General features: G+C 36.4%; 1 protein-coding gene across 10 annotated transcripts in view; it reads left to right on the top strand.

Moving 5' to 3' along the window:
* The window catches only part of MCTP1 (multiple C2 and transmembrane domain containing 1), a 1,073,276-nt gene that overhangs the window by 389,422 nt on the left and 668,310 nt on the right, over positions 1–15,544 (top strand). For 9 of the 10 annotated variants that reach the window (XM_061424408.1, XM_061424399.1, XM_061424398.1 and 6 more), the window contains 5 exons: positions 4,236–4,338; positions 6,082–6,184; positions 6,518–6,619; positions 7,000–7,074; positions 9,289–9,408. In XM_061424408.1, the coding sequence (XP_061280392.1) occupies positions 4,236–4,338; positions 6,082–6,184; positions 6,518–6,619; positions 7,000–7,074; positions 9,289–9,408 (503 nt within the window). Of the gene's footprint in view, positions 1–4,235; positions 4,339–6,081; positions 6,185–6,517; positions 6,620–6,999; positions 7,075–9,288; positions 9,415–15,544 lie in introns of those variants that run through there. The other variant, XM_061424405.1, reaches the window with a different exon arrangement.

Genomic DNA, 15,544 nt, shown 5'->3' with positions numbered 1-15,544 from the left:
GAAAGAGTAAAAGCATCTTTCTCATAGAGGAATCATAAAATTTTTTGAGCAAATGAATGAAAACATTATGTTGGGCTTATATAATAACTTGGAAAATGTCTGCAATGATTGCAGTATTGTAATTCCCCTTATTGGTATTATTATTGCCCTTATTATTGCTATATTTTATTGAGGCCCTTGCTAGTATACCAGACATTTTACTACTTATATTCTAGCTATTATCTGCAAGGGACCATTACTGTCACTGTTGAAGGGGTATGGGAACTGGCCCAGAGTCCCAGCGTGAGTATTCAGTCCCAACTTGCTCTGCCTCCAAAGTTTAGGCTCTTCCTCCCAGACCACTGGCCTTTCACAGTGGACTTTAATGCCATGCCCCAAGCTCTGGAAGTACTTATAATATTTGAGGACACAAAAGGTGTGATATAGCTCAAGTAAAGAACTTTAAGGACCTTGAGATTGGAGACGAAAAACTATATGGCCTACCATATGATGGGCTTCCCAGGTGGCACAGTGGTAAAGATCCCGCCTGCAATGCAGGTTAGAGGTAAGAGTCACAGGTTTGATCCCTGGGTTGGGAAGATCCCCTGGAGGAGGGCATGGTAACCCACTCCAATATTCTTGCCTGGAGAATCTCATGGATGGAGGAGCCTTGTGGGCTACAGTCCATAGAGCTGCAAAGAGTCGAACATGACTGAAGCAACTGAGCACACACGTACATACCATATAACATGGATTTTAATAGATACTGAAAAGGCATCAAAAGTGGGTTAAATTTGGGAAGAAGTTTTTGGAAAAATGAAAATACCCTTGACATGGATTAGTTCCTGTCACTGATCACAGTCTTTAATACGACCGTAAGTGTAAGAAGTGTAAGTCAAGGCTATGGTTTTTCCTGTGGTCATGTATGGATGTGAGAGTTGGACTGTGAAGAAGGCTGAGTGCCGAAGAATTGATGCTTTTGAACTGTGGTGTTGGAGAAGACTCTTGAGAGTCCCTTGGACTGCAAGGAGATCCAACCAGTCCATTCTGAAGGAGATCAGCCCTGGGATTTCTTTGGAAGGAATGATGCTAAAGCTGAAACTCCAGTACTTTGGCCACCTCATGTGAAGAGTTGACTCATTGGAAAAGACTCTGATGCTGGGAGGGATTGGGGGAAGGAGGAGAAGGGGACGACAGAGGATGAGATGGCTGGATGGCATCACGGACTCAATGGACGTGAGTCTGAGTGAACTCCGGGAGTTGGTGCTGGACAGGGAGGCCTGGCGTGCTGTGATTCATGGGGTCGCAAAGAGTCGGACACGACTGAGTGACTGAACTGAATGAACTGAACTGAAGTGTAAGAATAATAGATTTCAGATTGGAAAAAATCAGTGTAAATCAAAACATGTTTGGTCTTTCTTAAGCAAAAGACTTTCTTTTTTAATGTAATCACCATTCTATTCTGCATATTGTCTAACGTGATCTCTTAAAAATTACATTGCTTGCCCATTTCAAGTTATAAGATAGGTGCTGATAGGAGAATGTCTTTGCCATTGATGGTATGCCACTGGAAGTTTGAATAGCAAAATGACTGAGAAGTGGCTTTAGAAGCCTCTTGCACTGTTTTTGGTGTTGTCTCTAGTTCTTTAACAACTTTATTCTAATAGGAAAGAGTAACTGAGGGGTTAAGTAATGTGGTGATAGATGGCTAATACTGGTTTTCCCTAAAATGGTTTTGAGAAATAATCAACTAAATAGCAACAAAATATGGATTGCAACTACCTCATAGACATAGGGTTTGATAAATACATTAGTTTCTTAGCAGAATATGAATAATATTAAACATTAAGCACAGATTTTGTTTTTTTCTAATCCTTTGGCCAACCACTGACCTAGGTCTTCTATTGTCAGCAAATAAGGATATAGTAACAAAGAAGGTGATGATTTGGGAGACTTTCCATGGGGTTGGTTGAAAGTATTATATTCAGTCTTGTTGTTGCTCGGTTGCCCAGTAGAGTCCAGCTCTTTGCTTAAACAACTGAATATAATTTCCCATGGGAAAAAGTCAACATTTTCATCCTCTGTTCGTAGAAGTTTTCCAGCATAGATTTCAGTCTCTAGAGTTTGTTCTTGTGTCTTGTTATTGGAGAAGTTGTTCAGTTTTGACTGAATCTATCACACATTGTTGATCATTTGAGGGCAAGTAAAACCAAGTTAATTGAAATAGAATAGTATTAACAATTGGAGTATAGCAAGTGAAAATAAGGGAACAAAAATACCAAGAAGTGCTATTTTTTTGTACTTATTTTTACTGGTTAAGATTAATATGGATGTACATGTGCATAAGAAAAATTACAAGGAAGTCCAAGGAAATGTGAGACTTATACTTGTCTTTTAAGTGTTTTTGAAGTTTATCATTTCATCTAAAGTGAAAGTGAAGTAGTTCTTGTTTTGTTGTAGATTCTGTCATAAATATGGCTTTAATATTCTCTCTGCTTGTTATATATAGATATATTTTATCTCTCCAAACCTTTTATAAACTAGTTGAGGTTGTAGCTTATGTGCTGTGTTCTTTTGCTCCAGCATAGCTAGGTGGAAAGACAATGTTTAATATGAGTCTTAAGAGCAACTAAGGTTTTGAAAACTAATCTACTTTACATGCTTTTATCTAAATTCTCTGGGACAAAATAAAGTTGATGTGGCAAATAAAACCTACTATAAGATGAATTAATGAACAAAATACTTTTGAATACTATCTTTCATGGCACGTATGAGTTACGAATGAGGTTGGTAGCAGGTAGGGGAAGAGGAGTGAAGAATGTGGGGGAAGAAAACACAGATCCTAAGTCAAGGGTGAAATTTTCACCAGACCTGAAAGACTTTCAGTTCTTTATTCTTTATTGAAAATTAATCCCAAGGCCCAAAATTGAAAAGACTACCATAATGTTAAATTATGCAGTTATCCTGGGCTGTATGAGGCCACCAAACTAACACACACATATTAAATCTCTTTTATAATGTAAAATTAATAAAGAGGTAGATTAAAAGGTAAGTCAAAGTTAAATTAAAGGTAAGTCAAAGTTTGTACAGCTCATTTTAAATATTACAATATGGAAAGTAAATACACTGCTGTGTGGGAATACATAGCTTATCTGTCCTTGCTAGCTAATGAATTCTTTCCTATTAAATTTTAATAGGAAAATCTTCAGTGATATTTAAGCTTTCACAGAAGTGTAAACTACTGTGACTACAATTCACAATGCATTTAAAACAATTATTCTTTATCATTAAAGTTAATAATATGCACATTAACCTCTTATGTAGTCTAAATCAATATTGTCGTTTAAAAGAGATGACCTCTGGACAGCTTTGTCTAAATATTGATTTCATTGTCATTTGTATAAGGTATCAAACAAATTACATGCTGCACTAATATCATTAATACTGCCCCCATAGAGCCTCTGACTTTACAGGTTCTTATAATATAGGACATGACATTACAAAAATATTGAGGACATCACAAGGTATAATTACTGAATAGATGAGGTTTGACTATGGTTGCACAGAGTGGCTGTAAACATGTGATAACTTCCAAATCCTTTACTCTCCGTGGACAGGAAAAATACATCTCTTTAGCATGCAGATTGGTTTGTTGAGGTTAAGTTTCAAATGGCAGAATTTTTTTCTGCCTCAGAGGGTCTAATTTACCTTTTTGTGATGCCATAGATATTTCAAAAGAGAATCTAAAGTCGGATTAAAATATTGTAGTTCTGCAATATAGCAGTTTTCCCAAAATAAACTTGTTTAGGAATTTCTATTACAAGTTCCTAGTGACTCAGATGAGTTGGAAAATACATGCAACTTTATGCATGTAACGTGAAGGGGCTGAACCTTTCAAATGATCATTAAATTAAATAAAAGCTGATTTAGGGATGGGCACATATCACATTTGCCCTCATAATTGGCAGTTACAGTATTATTTTTGTAAAAACAAAATATGCAAATTAAAATAGCCATATAAATTAGCGCTTTAAAACTTTTTTCAAGTTCTAAATTGCTCTGAATCACAACTGTTAACCTCACCCTGTTACATCTAACTCTATATTAATGTTTGTTCGTTTTTTCAATTTTTAAAATTGTACTTTACTTTCTGTTTTCTGTAAAACTTTTTAGAAAAGAGATGTGGTCGTGGTCATGATACTGATAGCTGTGGGTGCTATTTACACTAAAACTGTTCCCCCCCATATTTCTTGTAGGTAAAAGTGACCCATTTTGTGTGGTTGAGCTGAACAACGATAGGCTGCTAACACATACTGTCTACAAAAATCTGAACCCTGAGTGGAACAAAGTCTTCACATTGTAAGTAGCCGTTACCTTGAGCTCGCTTCAAGAATGATGCTAAACGATATTTATTTTCGAGATTTTTGTGTGTTTTTTCTTAACTGATTAACAGTTCGGTGCATCTGGCCTGCCTTTGCCAGCAACAGTGAATTGCATAATTGCATTGCCTTCCTGAGAGTAAAACTGGGGAAAGGGTATACCATTTTTGTGTGTGTTTATACAGATATTTTTTTTAAGCTGTGCATTTTTTTGACTAAAGGATTTTGCTCCCATTAACTGAATTGCCATACTGCTTCTTCCTTTTATACTTTCTATTGAAATTCTCCCCAATTGCATTGACACCAAGGAGGACAAAGCTCTATTTGTTCCGTTGCTCAAATCAGCAAACAATCCAGTCTCAGATTCAGCAGATGTTTTAGTTTTGGTTTGTTGCATTTTAGCCACAATAAGAATATTAAGTACTGTCCTACTTACCCACCCCCCCCCCCCCAAAAAAAAAACCTTTGAGTTAATTTTCTTTTTGTTTTAAAAAGTTTGTAAATCTTTCCAGTCATTCACTGTAAAAGCTGCCAATGCTACTCTGTAGTATCTCCTAAATTTGTGGGGTTTTTTTTTAAGCTGGGCTTTAGAAATGAACTCTGAACAAAGGAAAACTCTCCAAATAGAAGTACTTCTTAAAAGTTTTCTAACATAGTTTTTTTTTTTTTTGTATATGAGAAACTGCTAAATTCCTCATTAATTTCTTATAATGTCCTTGCTTAAGATCCAGTAACTAATCAGATTTAATTATCTGACCAATTTATCTTTAAAGAATTTCACATTTTTATAAGACATGAAAGCCTGGTCAGGAGACTTGCACTCCTAAGAAGGTTGTGGAGAGTGTTTTTCTCTGGAATGCATAATTGAATGAATAGGTTTGATTATTATCAAAGCCATTAATTGATTGTGTTCTGATAAAGCCTCTTCTCACATGTGGCTGCAGTCTTTCAGTAATGAATATATTCATTTTTTGTTTTCTCTTAATTCATGTTTTCTTGGTAAACAGTTTGATCAAAGAATAAATGCTGTCAACAATTGGGGCTTATTTTTCTAGAAACAAAAATATGAAGAGCTTGCACAGTTGTTTATTAGCATGTGTTGTCTTTGGAACATAATGGAGCACTACTTAATTTCTAAATCCTAGCGTGGTACAATAGCTATCAATGTTACATTTTCTCCATTCTGTATTCTGTGTAGTTAATTTTTACTATAAACTTAACAGAAATAAGTTAGCATTTTGATGAGAGCTGTGGATAAAAATTATTTTAAAAAAAGACAAATGATACAAAATATACTGTGACTCTTGCTGAAATCAAACCTGGTGATGTTTTATGTGGGAGTTATAAGAAGATAGGAATTATTGTAATAATGAGAAGAAGGAAAAGCCTAAAAAAATCAGTGCCGCTTATTGATGGTTTTTTTTTTTAAACAGTGATTTATTTTGTGGCCATCCAGATGGAAGTTATATTTTATTGAAAAATTATAACTTAAAATTGTATTCAAAGTTCCAGATAATAGAACCATCACTGCTGTCTACTAAGATGCATTGTGGGAAATTCTGTCAGATACCAAGCTGCCCTACGTACATGTCTATGCAAATAGCATACATAAAACACATATACACCAAATCAGCTGGAGCTATCTAAATTTTCAAAAGCATTTGTGTTCTTGTTCCCCACTGATGAAGTCTTCCCCCCGGCCTTACATATATTTATTTTGCAGCAACATTAAAGATATCCATTCAGTTTTGGAAGTGACAGTTTATGATGAAGATCGGGATCGAAGTGCTGACTTTCTGGGCAAAGTTGCTATACCCTTGCTGTCCGTAAGTTTTATTCACCTGACACACAGCTCTGTGTTGCTTTTGCTCAAGGAAAAAAAAAAAAAAACCCTCAGCTCTATATCTGTCATTTCTCAACCAAGGTCTGTAATAAGAACACTAAAAATTTTAACATACTCAATTCACGGCCATGTTGAATCCCATGATAGTTAATTTTTCCTGACAGACTTGATCCTGGTAATGAACAGGTACTTGTCAGAATTGCCACAGTTGTTTTGGGTTCTCTGTCAGTTTCAGCAGCTGGGGGTCAAAGGTCACTGAGGGAGTGTATTCAGTGGAGACCGCGAGACAGACGGCTGTCATGTCCTTTTCCCGCAGATTCAAAATGGTGAACAGAAAGCCTACGTCTTGAAAAACAAGCAGCTGACAGGGCCAACAAAGGGGGTCATCTATCTTGAAATAGATGTGATTTTTAATGCTGTAAGTCTTAACTTTGGCTTTTTTGTACTGCTAAAGAGTTCAGTTTCATGAAAGCTTTTGTTCCTGATTTGTAGAGAATTTCTGTCATCCCTCATTTTCTCTAAACCTTGATGTATCCTGGAGAATACGCTTCTGCCACTGCCTGGCACACCCACACTTTCTGTTATCGTTGGCGGCTGCCGCTGCGGCTGTGCTGTGGCCACTGCCTGCCGGCATCAGAAGTGGAAGCGCATGCATGTGCCACTGTATACATTTATATTTTCTGGGAACCGCAGCCAGGACTTTGAAACTTTAGCAATGATTGCAAATTGAACTGCGTGAAAAACTTGTAAACATTTGTAATATATTCATCCATAACAGACACATATGTTGATGTATAGGTGAAAGCCAGCTTACGAACATTAATACCCAAAGAACAGAAGTACATTGAAGAGGAAAACAGACTCTCTAAACAGGTAAACAGCGAGGAAAGATGAATCCCTCTGGGAAGACCTGATTTTATCTGTAAAACATCTATGGAAATTCAAATAAACTTTGGAGGTGTGGGGCGGGTGGGGAAAGACTATGGAATGTTTGATCATCTACTGATGTGAAATGGCTCTTTCTTTTCTTCTTTCTTTTTCTCTCTTCCCTTCTTTTCCTTGAAAGATCAAACAGGGACAATACCAAACTAATAAGTTGGATGGGGGTGGTCAGAAAGGAAAGGGGATACTGTAGGCTCTGCATAGAATGGATATGTATTCATGCGTTAGCAAAAGAATGATCATTTTGAACATAAAATACAATTTGATTGCCATGGAGTGTGTAAATGAGAACACCAAAAGCTGAGGTTCAAATATACATCCAGACCACCCACAGGTATGATGCAGGTGTGTGTAAAGCAAGCCCAGCATTTAGCTTTTCCCTCTAATCCACGAGAGAGGGGGCTCTATCTTTTAAGGGAGACCTTTCTGTTAATTAGATTTTGACTAGGATCTTTTAGAAGTGAACTTTTATTGGCATTTTTAGCTCAGGACGTAGAAAATCAGGAACCCTGATTTTCCTATCAGAAAGGAATTTTAGGCTTGATATCTTGTAATTAGACTTGTAGCTTTAAAGTTGATTTGATATCAAGTTAAGAAAAGAACACTAGGTTTCCCCTTTTAAAAGTTGTTTACTTCCAATTAACACAGCTAAAATAAAATGTATTTGAGACTCTACAGTTTACAGAACCCATCTGCGTGTTAGAATCTTTAATAACTTTCTGTGCTATTAGAAGACCAAAACTGCTTTGTTTTCGTTCCAATCACTTCACCCAAAACAGTGGAACCTTCAGTGGTTTAAAGACGGTGCAGGAGGCACAAGTGTAATATCTATCTGAATGGAAACACAGATTACATTTTTCCACAGTTATATTTAAAAATAGTAAAACTCTTAAAGGTGAGTAGGGGCCAAGAAGGAAACAAAGAGGGACACTTTTTCCTTTGCCAGAAAGAAATTTTAACTTGTTTAAACTGCTGTGCATGTACACGCTTCTATATGTACATACAAATGCAGATGTTTTCCATATAAGCCCAGTTAACTTTGCATAGCTACTTCTTTAAAATACCAGATTAGCCTTGAAATATACTTGTAAGTAGCAAAATATTAACCTGCAGACATAATTACTCTAATTATTAACATAACTGTATGTAATTTTTTGAATCTGTATCTCGTATATGGGCTGCTTGCCTTACAGCTCTAGCCATACCTTAGTTTTAAATTTTTTAATTATATAAATTCCCATATACCTCTTAATCTTGTTCCATATCTACCGTTTATTTTTTGTCTCTTTTTTTTTTATTGTGGTGTAATTGATGCACAATATTCTATGTTACAGGTGTACAGTATAGTGATTCACAATTTTTAAAGATTTGTCCATTTGTCATTGCTATAAAATATGGGCTATATTTCTTGTGTTGTACAATATATTCTTGTAGCATATTTTATATGTAATAGCTTGTCATATACCTTTTCTAAGAAAATATTTTGTAAAGTACTTGGTTACCATACATTTTTCCCTAAATCCAAAATTAGGAAAAAGTAATGAGAAATGTGGGTAAAATTTATTGTGGGAGGAAGAGAGAGCAAGAGGGAAAAGAGAGAAGGGGAATGAGACTATGATAGGAAGAAAGGGAGATCCTACTGAAATGGTGATAAAATATTCTTTTTTCTATAATAAAGCAATACTTGACAGGTTTTTTTCTAAGCTCCTCAATAAAAACATCCCAAGTTAGCAATTTCACTTTGAAACATCTTGAAATGAAAGCATTTAAAGAATTTTAAAAAAACAGGATTTCAGAATTTTTAAATATATTTAAAGTTCTCAGCATTTTAAGTGTCAAAAAAAAATGTTTTTGATCCGTTGGAATTTTTTTTCCTTTTGAACAGAGGTAACTCAGCTTGCATGATAGTACTCTTTATGCAAATATATTTAACTTAGAAATTGCTCTTGTAATTTAGTTCTTTCCACCTTCTCCAGATATACCTCTCTCCCTCTAAGTTGTGAGCCAAATTGCTTGGTATATTCTTACAACTTTATTAACTTTCTGAATTCATATTAAGTCACATTAAACTTGAAGAATTTTGTAGCATATCTGATGGGTTTTAGTCTTGCAAATTCTAATAATGGCTTTCATCTTCCTTTACAGCTGCTGCTAAGGAACTTTATCAGAACGAAACGTTGTGTTATGGTGCTCGTAAACGCTGCATACTATGTTAATAGTTGCTTTGACTGGGATTCACCCCCAAGGAGCCTCGCTGCTTTTGTGGTATGATCATACTGTATTCCTTACATTGTTATTCATTAAATTCGGTAATCATAGCTGCATGTTTCTGTGGCTCTAGTTACAGTTATGTCGATGTGGCCATTTTTAACTTCTATTTTGAGATTTGACTGGGCAGATTTGCCGTGGGCAGGAACCTGATGGATGTTCAAGGTCTGAGTCCAAGAATACATCCCCACTCCCCGCCTCAGATTTCCGGAATACAAGACATCTCAGCCAATGTGCAATTTTCTCTGTGACAGTTAAAAAGTAAAATTTTACATGTTGCATAATCCCAAAGCCCAATAGCCCGGCCAAGAAAAGTCCTTAGTGTTAAAAAAAAAAAAAAAAAAATTAAGAATCTTGACCATCCTCATTTTAATTGTATAGGATAAATATGAAAATCTTTGGCAGTAGAATGCTAGTTGTAATACTTTAAAATGTGAATCACGGTTGGAAGTGGATGAAGGCTTTATTGTTTCTGAGATTTCCAGTTTTTAAAAAGGTACAAGTGAGAAATTTGATAGTTCTAGAGTCCTCTGACAACATTCATCTGGTGGTCTTTTACTTTGGTTATTTAAAAATTGCTGATGAGACCAACTTGCAAAGCTAGAAATTCAGAGAGAATTCTTTCCTCGGAGCTCCAGCTGAGATTTTTCTGCTCTCACATTACTTTTGCGTATTCAGGATTTCAGTCTGAAGTTTAAGTGGAGTCGTTCTTTTGAAATCTTTCATTTTATTGTCATACTTGTTAGAATATGAGTACCCTTATGTGTCCTTATATTTGCAGGTTTCGCGGACTATGACTTTATCTTGGGGGGCTTACAAGAAGAGCTTTAATTATAGTAACAAGTCAACATTTTAGAATTACCATTCAAATGAGTGTAGGCACATCAGTTCAATACTTTGAGCCCTGTCCTCCTCTTGGGCCTTGTGCGGGACTTTCATTAATGTCTGAGCACTTGGAACAAAGAGTGTGCACGTCCCTTTGTGTTGTGAGTTACCAGAAAGTTAGGCAGCCTGCTTCCCATAGACATGTTCTTGTCTCCTTGAAGAAAGCGACTGGCATCATCATTAAGTTTTAGAAAAGAAAATCTGCCTCTCTCAATATTCTTTTATTTAGCTCTTTCACATGGTAAATACATTGGAGTACTGTTAAGCAAACTTGGTTGTTGTTTTTCAGCATCATAGAGGCACTTTAATCTTAATGAGGGGGAAAAAAAATGATGTTGCGTTTATGTGTGTATTTTATGCCATGATGCCCAGATTCTAGGGGGCCGTATAGCAGACACAGTAATATTCTGCCGAGAGCATCATCCTGCCATCTTTGTTTCTCTTCTTTGTTTCATAGCTATTTATGACATTTGCAAACAGAGAAACCTGTATATTATATCATTTGTTTAGGAACCTTCATTTTGGATACTTCAGCATTGCGGTGTGTATGTAAGTCTTCACAAACTTCATCTGGCTTCTAGAGATCTCTCCTGTACAGTGAGTCCAAGATGGTGGACTTTGCTCACAATTTCCTACTGATTGAAAAAATATATGTATCAGCCAGTGAAATTCTGAGAAGCTTAGCTACACAGTCCTTGAGTAATTTCACTATACAGGAGTCAAAATTCACTGGGGAATAAAGGTAGTGATCTCTGTTTTAGCTGGTGGTCAGTTTCTAACAGACTCGACCCTGTGAAACAAGCTGAATGCAAGACGCTTTCAGGAAGGAGGGGCAGGGGAGGCTATAATAAAGGTAGGAAAAGGGACTCCTGACACCCATGGTGAAAAAACAGGCCGAAAACTACAATGTGAATACATGTTAACAGTGATTTTGAGAAGAAGCAATATTATTAATGGTTTCATTGAAAAAAAGAAGCATTGAATTTCAGTCCGTTGAATGTCATTAAAACAGCAGATAACAACCCCAGCTTCATTTATCCGGACCTGAACTAGGAGTCCCAGGAGAATGGGGGCCCTGCTTTTTTCTCCTGGGACTCCAGCATCACCTGCAGAGCATCTAGCCCCTTAGTAGGCTCCCGTTGTAAACAACTGTCTAAATCAGTAGACCAACCAGTGATCCAGTCAGTCTGAAATATTTTTCTTATGTGGAGAAACTTTGTTCAGTGATGCCATATAGATAAGAGTTTGCTCTAATAAAGCTAGTGATTAGATGATGATAGGCTTAGCTTAATACCTTTTAGTAATTTTTCCTAGACCTTATATTGAAATTCTAAATTATTTCATAATCCTCCATCCATCATCTCTTTTAACCTCAGATTAAATTCTAATATAAAAAACCCTTATATAATGATAACAAATATCTATCACAAATTTATGTGCCCAAACACTTTTCCAAGCACTACAGCATGAAAGTGTCTTTTGTGCATTAGTAAATTAAATATTCCCAGCAACCTTATTTGACGTAGATACTGTTATTTTCCTGTTTGCAGAGGAAGAAGCTGAGGCACGAAAAAGTTAAGTACCTTGCTCAAAGCCACACAGATATTATGTCCTTTCCAAAAGAGCTTTTAAAATATGTACCTTGTAATCTTAACATCATAACGATTCAAGAAAAAAGAAAACGCCGTGGTAGGATTTTTATTCATCTTCTACATATTAAATGATGTACTTAAAAACGAAATGTTTCAAAGATCTTATTGCATAACCAGAGCCTTTTTAGGCCAGTTTATTGAAAAGAACTGCTTTCCATTAGGAGAGGCTATGAGCAGCACCCCATTGATACAAACATATTGTTCCCATCATTCCCTGTTGATGGATCACGGGTCTATTATTATAATGTTGGTTCCACTTTTTCATAAATGCAGCTGCCTCATGGAGCACATGCGTTTGTACCATTATGCTGCTTGGTTTTAGGCCCAGATCAGTAAACTTTATCATGTTTAAGTGCCTTTTTTTCTATCCTGTTTTCTTTTTCTTTTCTAATTTAGCATCCAAAAGTAAATGTAGAGTAGTGAAATTTAAACGGAAAAACAGTCATTTCTGCCCTGATGTCACTTAGAGTGGAGAGCATGAGAAATGCAGGTGCAGAGCTGCCCTGCTCTCTTTTCGTGCTACCTGTGTGCTCTGTGGAAGGTTCAAAGCTGGCAGACTCTAGGAGACACAGAAATCAGCCTGGAAGGTGATGGATGAAATACAAGCAAGCATGTGCCTGGGAATGTCCTTGTTGTTGTGTGCCATGAATTAGGTTTTTAAATTTTACTATGAATATTGTATGCTTAAGAGCAAACACATACGTATGTGGTGTGGGAGTCAGGGACGCTTGTCTTTGGGAATCATCCATTGTAGACGTGTAAATGTCTCATCAATTGCGTTTAATTTTCATCCGGCTCTTGACCAGACATGTGTGTTCTTGTGGATGTCAGTGGGTGCAACATGGGGGGAAAAAAAAAAGAGTGCACATTCTCTTTTTCAGTACTGTCATTTCTCACTGTAATGAGCACAAAAATAATTGGACAACTGAGCTATCAGTAAAAGGACACACTTCAGTGTGCGTCAAAGAATTATTTTACAGGACAAACTTTAATCTTTAAATGGGATTGTAGATAATTTGTGGTACCATCTGTCCATTTGGAATTGTTTTAGCCTTTTCTGTCGTTATACAGTAAGTGCCGCTGTGTTTAACATTAACATTTGATATTTTACACATTTAATTTCTGTTCTGCTGTGTGGTCCTTAGGGAACGGAGCGCTAGTGCTACATGAGAGAGACAAAGTATTGATCAGTTAACATTTCAGCTACATTTATGTATGTCGCAAAATTAATGAAAATGCCAGACAAAAATGTCAGAGTGCACAAAAAGGTAGAATTTAAATTTGGTAGTTTAATGAAAAGTTTAAGATGTGCATTATCAAAAATGTCCTCCTGCCTTTAAAGCACGATTCCTAACAGAATAACTAAAGGGAGACACATATTTTACTTAGAGGGACAATGAACATGAATTATGAAGGGATGTCAACTCCTCAAAGTACCTTGTGTTCCAGAACGGCATGTTTGAATGCTTAACCATTACTCATAAAATACATGTGTTTCTCTTCCTATCTGAAGAGCTACTGGCTTTACCCCTCCAGGCTGACCAGCCGAAGAGGCAGGCTTCCTACTGAGATTTTCCCCCCTTAGGTTTTCCTTGGTATCCAGGCATTCCTTTTGTGTCAAAGCTGAGAATTCCCTCTAGAGCAATTCATTGAGGACACTCTGGTTCATTACTCGTTCCTTTCTGGGCCCTTTTCAAATGCCTGGTTTTCCTTTGCTCCCAGATAATTTGAGCTCCACCTTCATTCAATCCCTGTTTTAGTAAAGGATCACACTTGGGACAACAGCGACTCTGAGCAAAGCGGGGCGATTATGCAGCGAAAGAGAAAAACCAGAGATGATGTATGCAAAGAATGACATGAGGCAGCTCTCTGTAGCCAAATGATAAAAAATAAAATAAAATGGAGGAAGCACAAGCAAAGGAGGAACTGAACTTGCAGGGGCGATGTGGCTGGTGTACAAGGATTGGAAGACAATAGGCTCCCCAGGAAACCATATCGAGCACTTCCTGTGTAGAAAGCCTGCTGCTATTAAACAACATATGGATTTTTCTAAAAGTTATTACAAACAATAAGGACATTTGAAGTGGCCTTCATGTTCAGGGACTGAAAAGGGAGCATCGCTTAAGAAGAAATATTAATGTGAAAACAAAGACATGTCTAGATCTCCCGTAGTTCGGATTCAAGTCTTAGCCTTCACTGAGCAATAGAGAGGGATTGTACTGGCCATATGGGAGGTAACTTTGAATTTCAACAGAAATTTCTAGTTTAAATAATTTAAGAGGCATCAATAATACCACACCAGCAAAATTATGCTTCAGGTCTGTAGCAATTTTCAAATGATTTTTATAGACGCTTTTGTTGTTGCTACTATTTTTTTTTTTTAGTGCCAGCAGAAAAACTGGAAACGTTCCAGACATAATTTTTGTTTTCTCCCCAAAACAGCAAGACAGAAGGACCCCTGAAAACCATAGAAATAAGTACTAAAGTAAAATGATCTGTAACTGATGGTCCTATCCATGTATTCTTGAATTTTCCTGGAATTATGTAAATCTAAACTTCCAAGACCTTTTGCCAACCCTTCTTTATGTATGCTTTCCTCTGATGTAAGTACTTACCAAGTTTATAAACAATACTTCTGATTTAATTTATACAAATTTTAAAGGCACATTAAGCACTTCCCTCATAAATGTGTGAGAAAGAGAAAGCATATAGAATTTCATTGCTTTCAAAGACTGTATACCTCCAAAGTTGCCTAAAATTCCTATTACAACATCAGAGACCATTGACACTTAGAAAATTCTAGTACTACACTTTTCAGTAAGTAGATTGTGTGCCCAATTCATATGAACATGCTGGCACTTTAAGTTGGTGTTCAAAGTATACATTTTTCCAAAATTTATCTAGATTCCATGAAAGGAAATTGTTTTCAAGCATTAGCCAATGAAAAAAAATAGGTTTTTTAAAGTGATGCCTTTCACAAAGCATTGCATATAAATTCTCACAACTCCCCCCACCAAAGACCAGATTTTTGAAGTGAGTTGAATTTTAGAACTGATCACAATTAGCTAAAATCAAATATTAATAGGACAAAGCATTTTTACTAGATTTCTCTAATCCTTGAGGATGCCTGGTGGGCTGCCGTCTATGGGGTCACACAGAGTCGGACACGACTGAAGTGACTTGGCAGCAGCAAGTGCTGATTTGAGGAAGTGCTACATTGGTATATGTAACAGCCACAAAAATAAAACAAAAGAATTATACATTTAAATAGACCTACAAAGTGAACTAGAGCAGCATCCTCAAGGATTAGAGAAATCTAGTTAAAATGCTTTGTCCTATTAATATTTGATTTTAGCTAATTGTGATCGGTTCTAAACTTCAACTCACTTCAAAAATCTGGTCTTCTGTGCCAGTGCCCCTTTTTTGTTTATTTTAATAGATGTCAGTAAAAGGGCCTCCTGCTCTTTGGAGGTAGGTTATCACATAAGCTGTAGAATCTGCTGCTGTCCAAAAAGCTAATTCCTCTTAGATTTTATTTTATATTTACAAGAAGAATTTAATTCTTAAAACACATTGCTAACTTCTTCTATCATTTC

This window comes from Bos javanicus, chromosome 7 (assembly GCF_032452875.1).
Source record: "Bos javanicus breed banteng chromosome 7, ARS-OSU_banteng_1.0, whole genome shotgun sequence".
Classification (NCBI taxonomy): Eukaryota; Metazoa; Chordata; class Mammalia; order Artiodactyla; family Bovidae; genus Bos; species Bos javanicus.
Note: the sequence above shows the minus strand (reverse complement) of the source record. Positions and strands in the feature narration are given on the sequence as shown.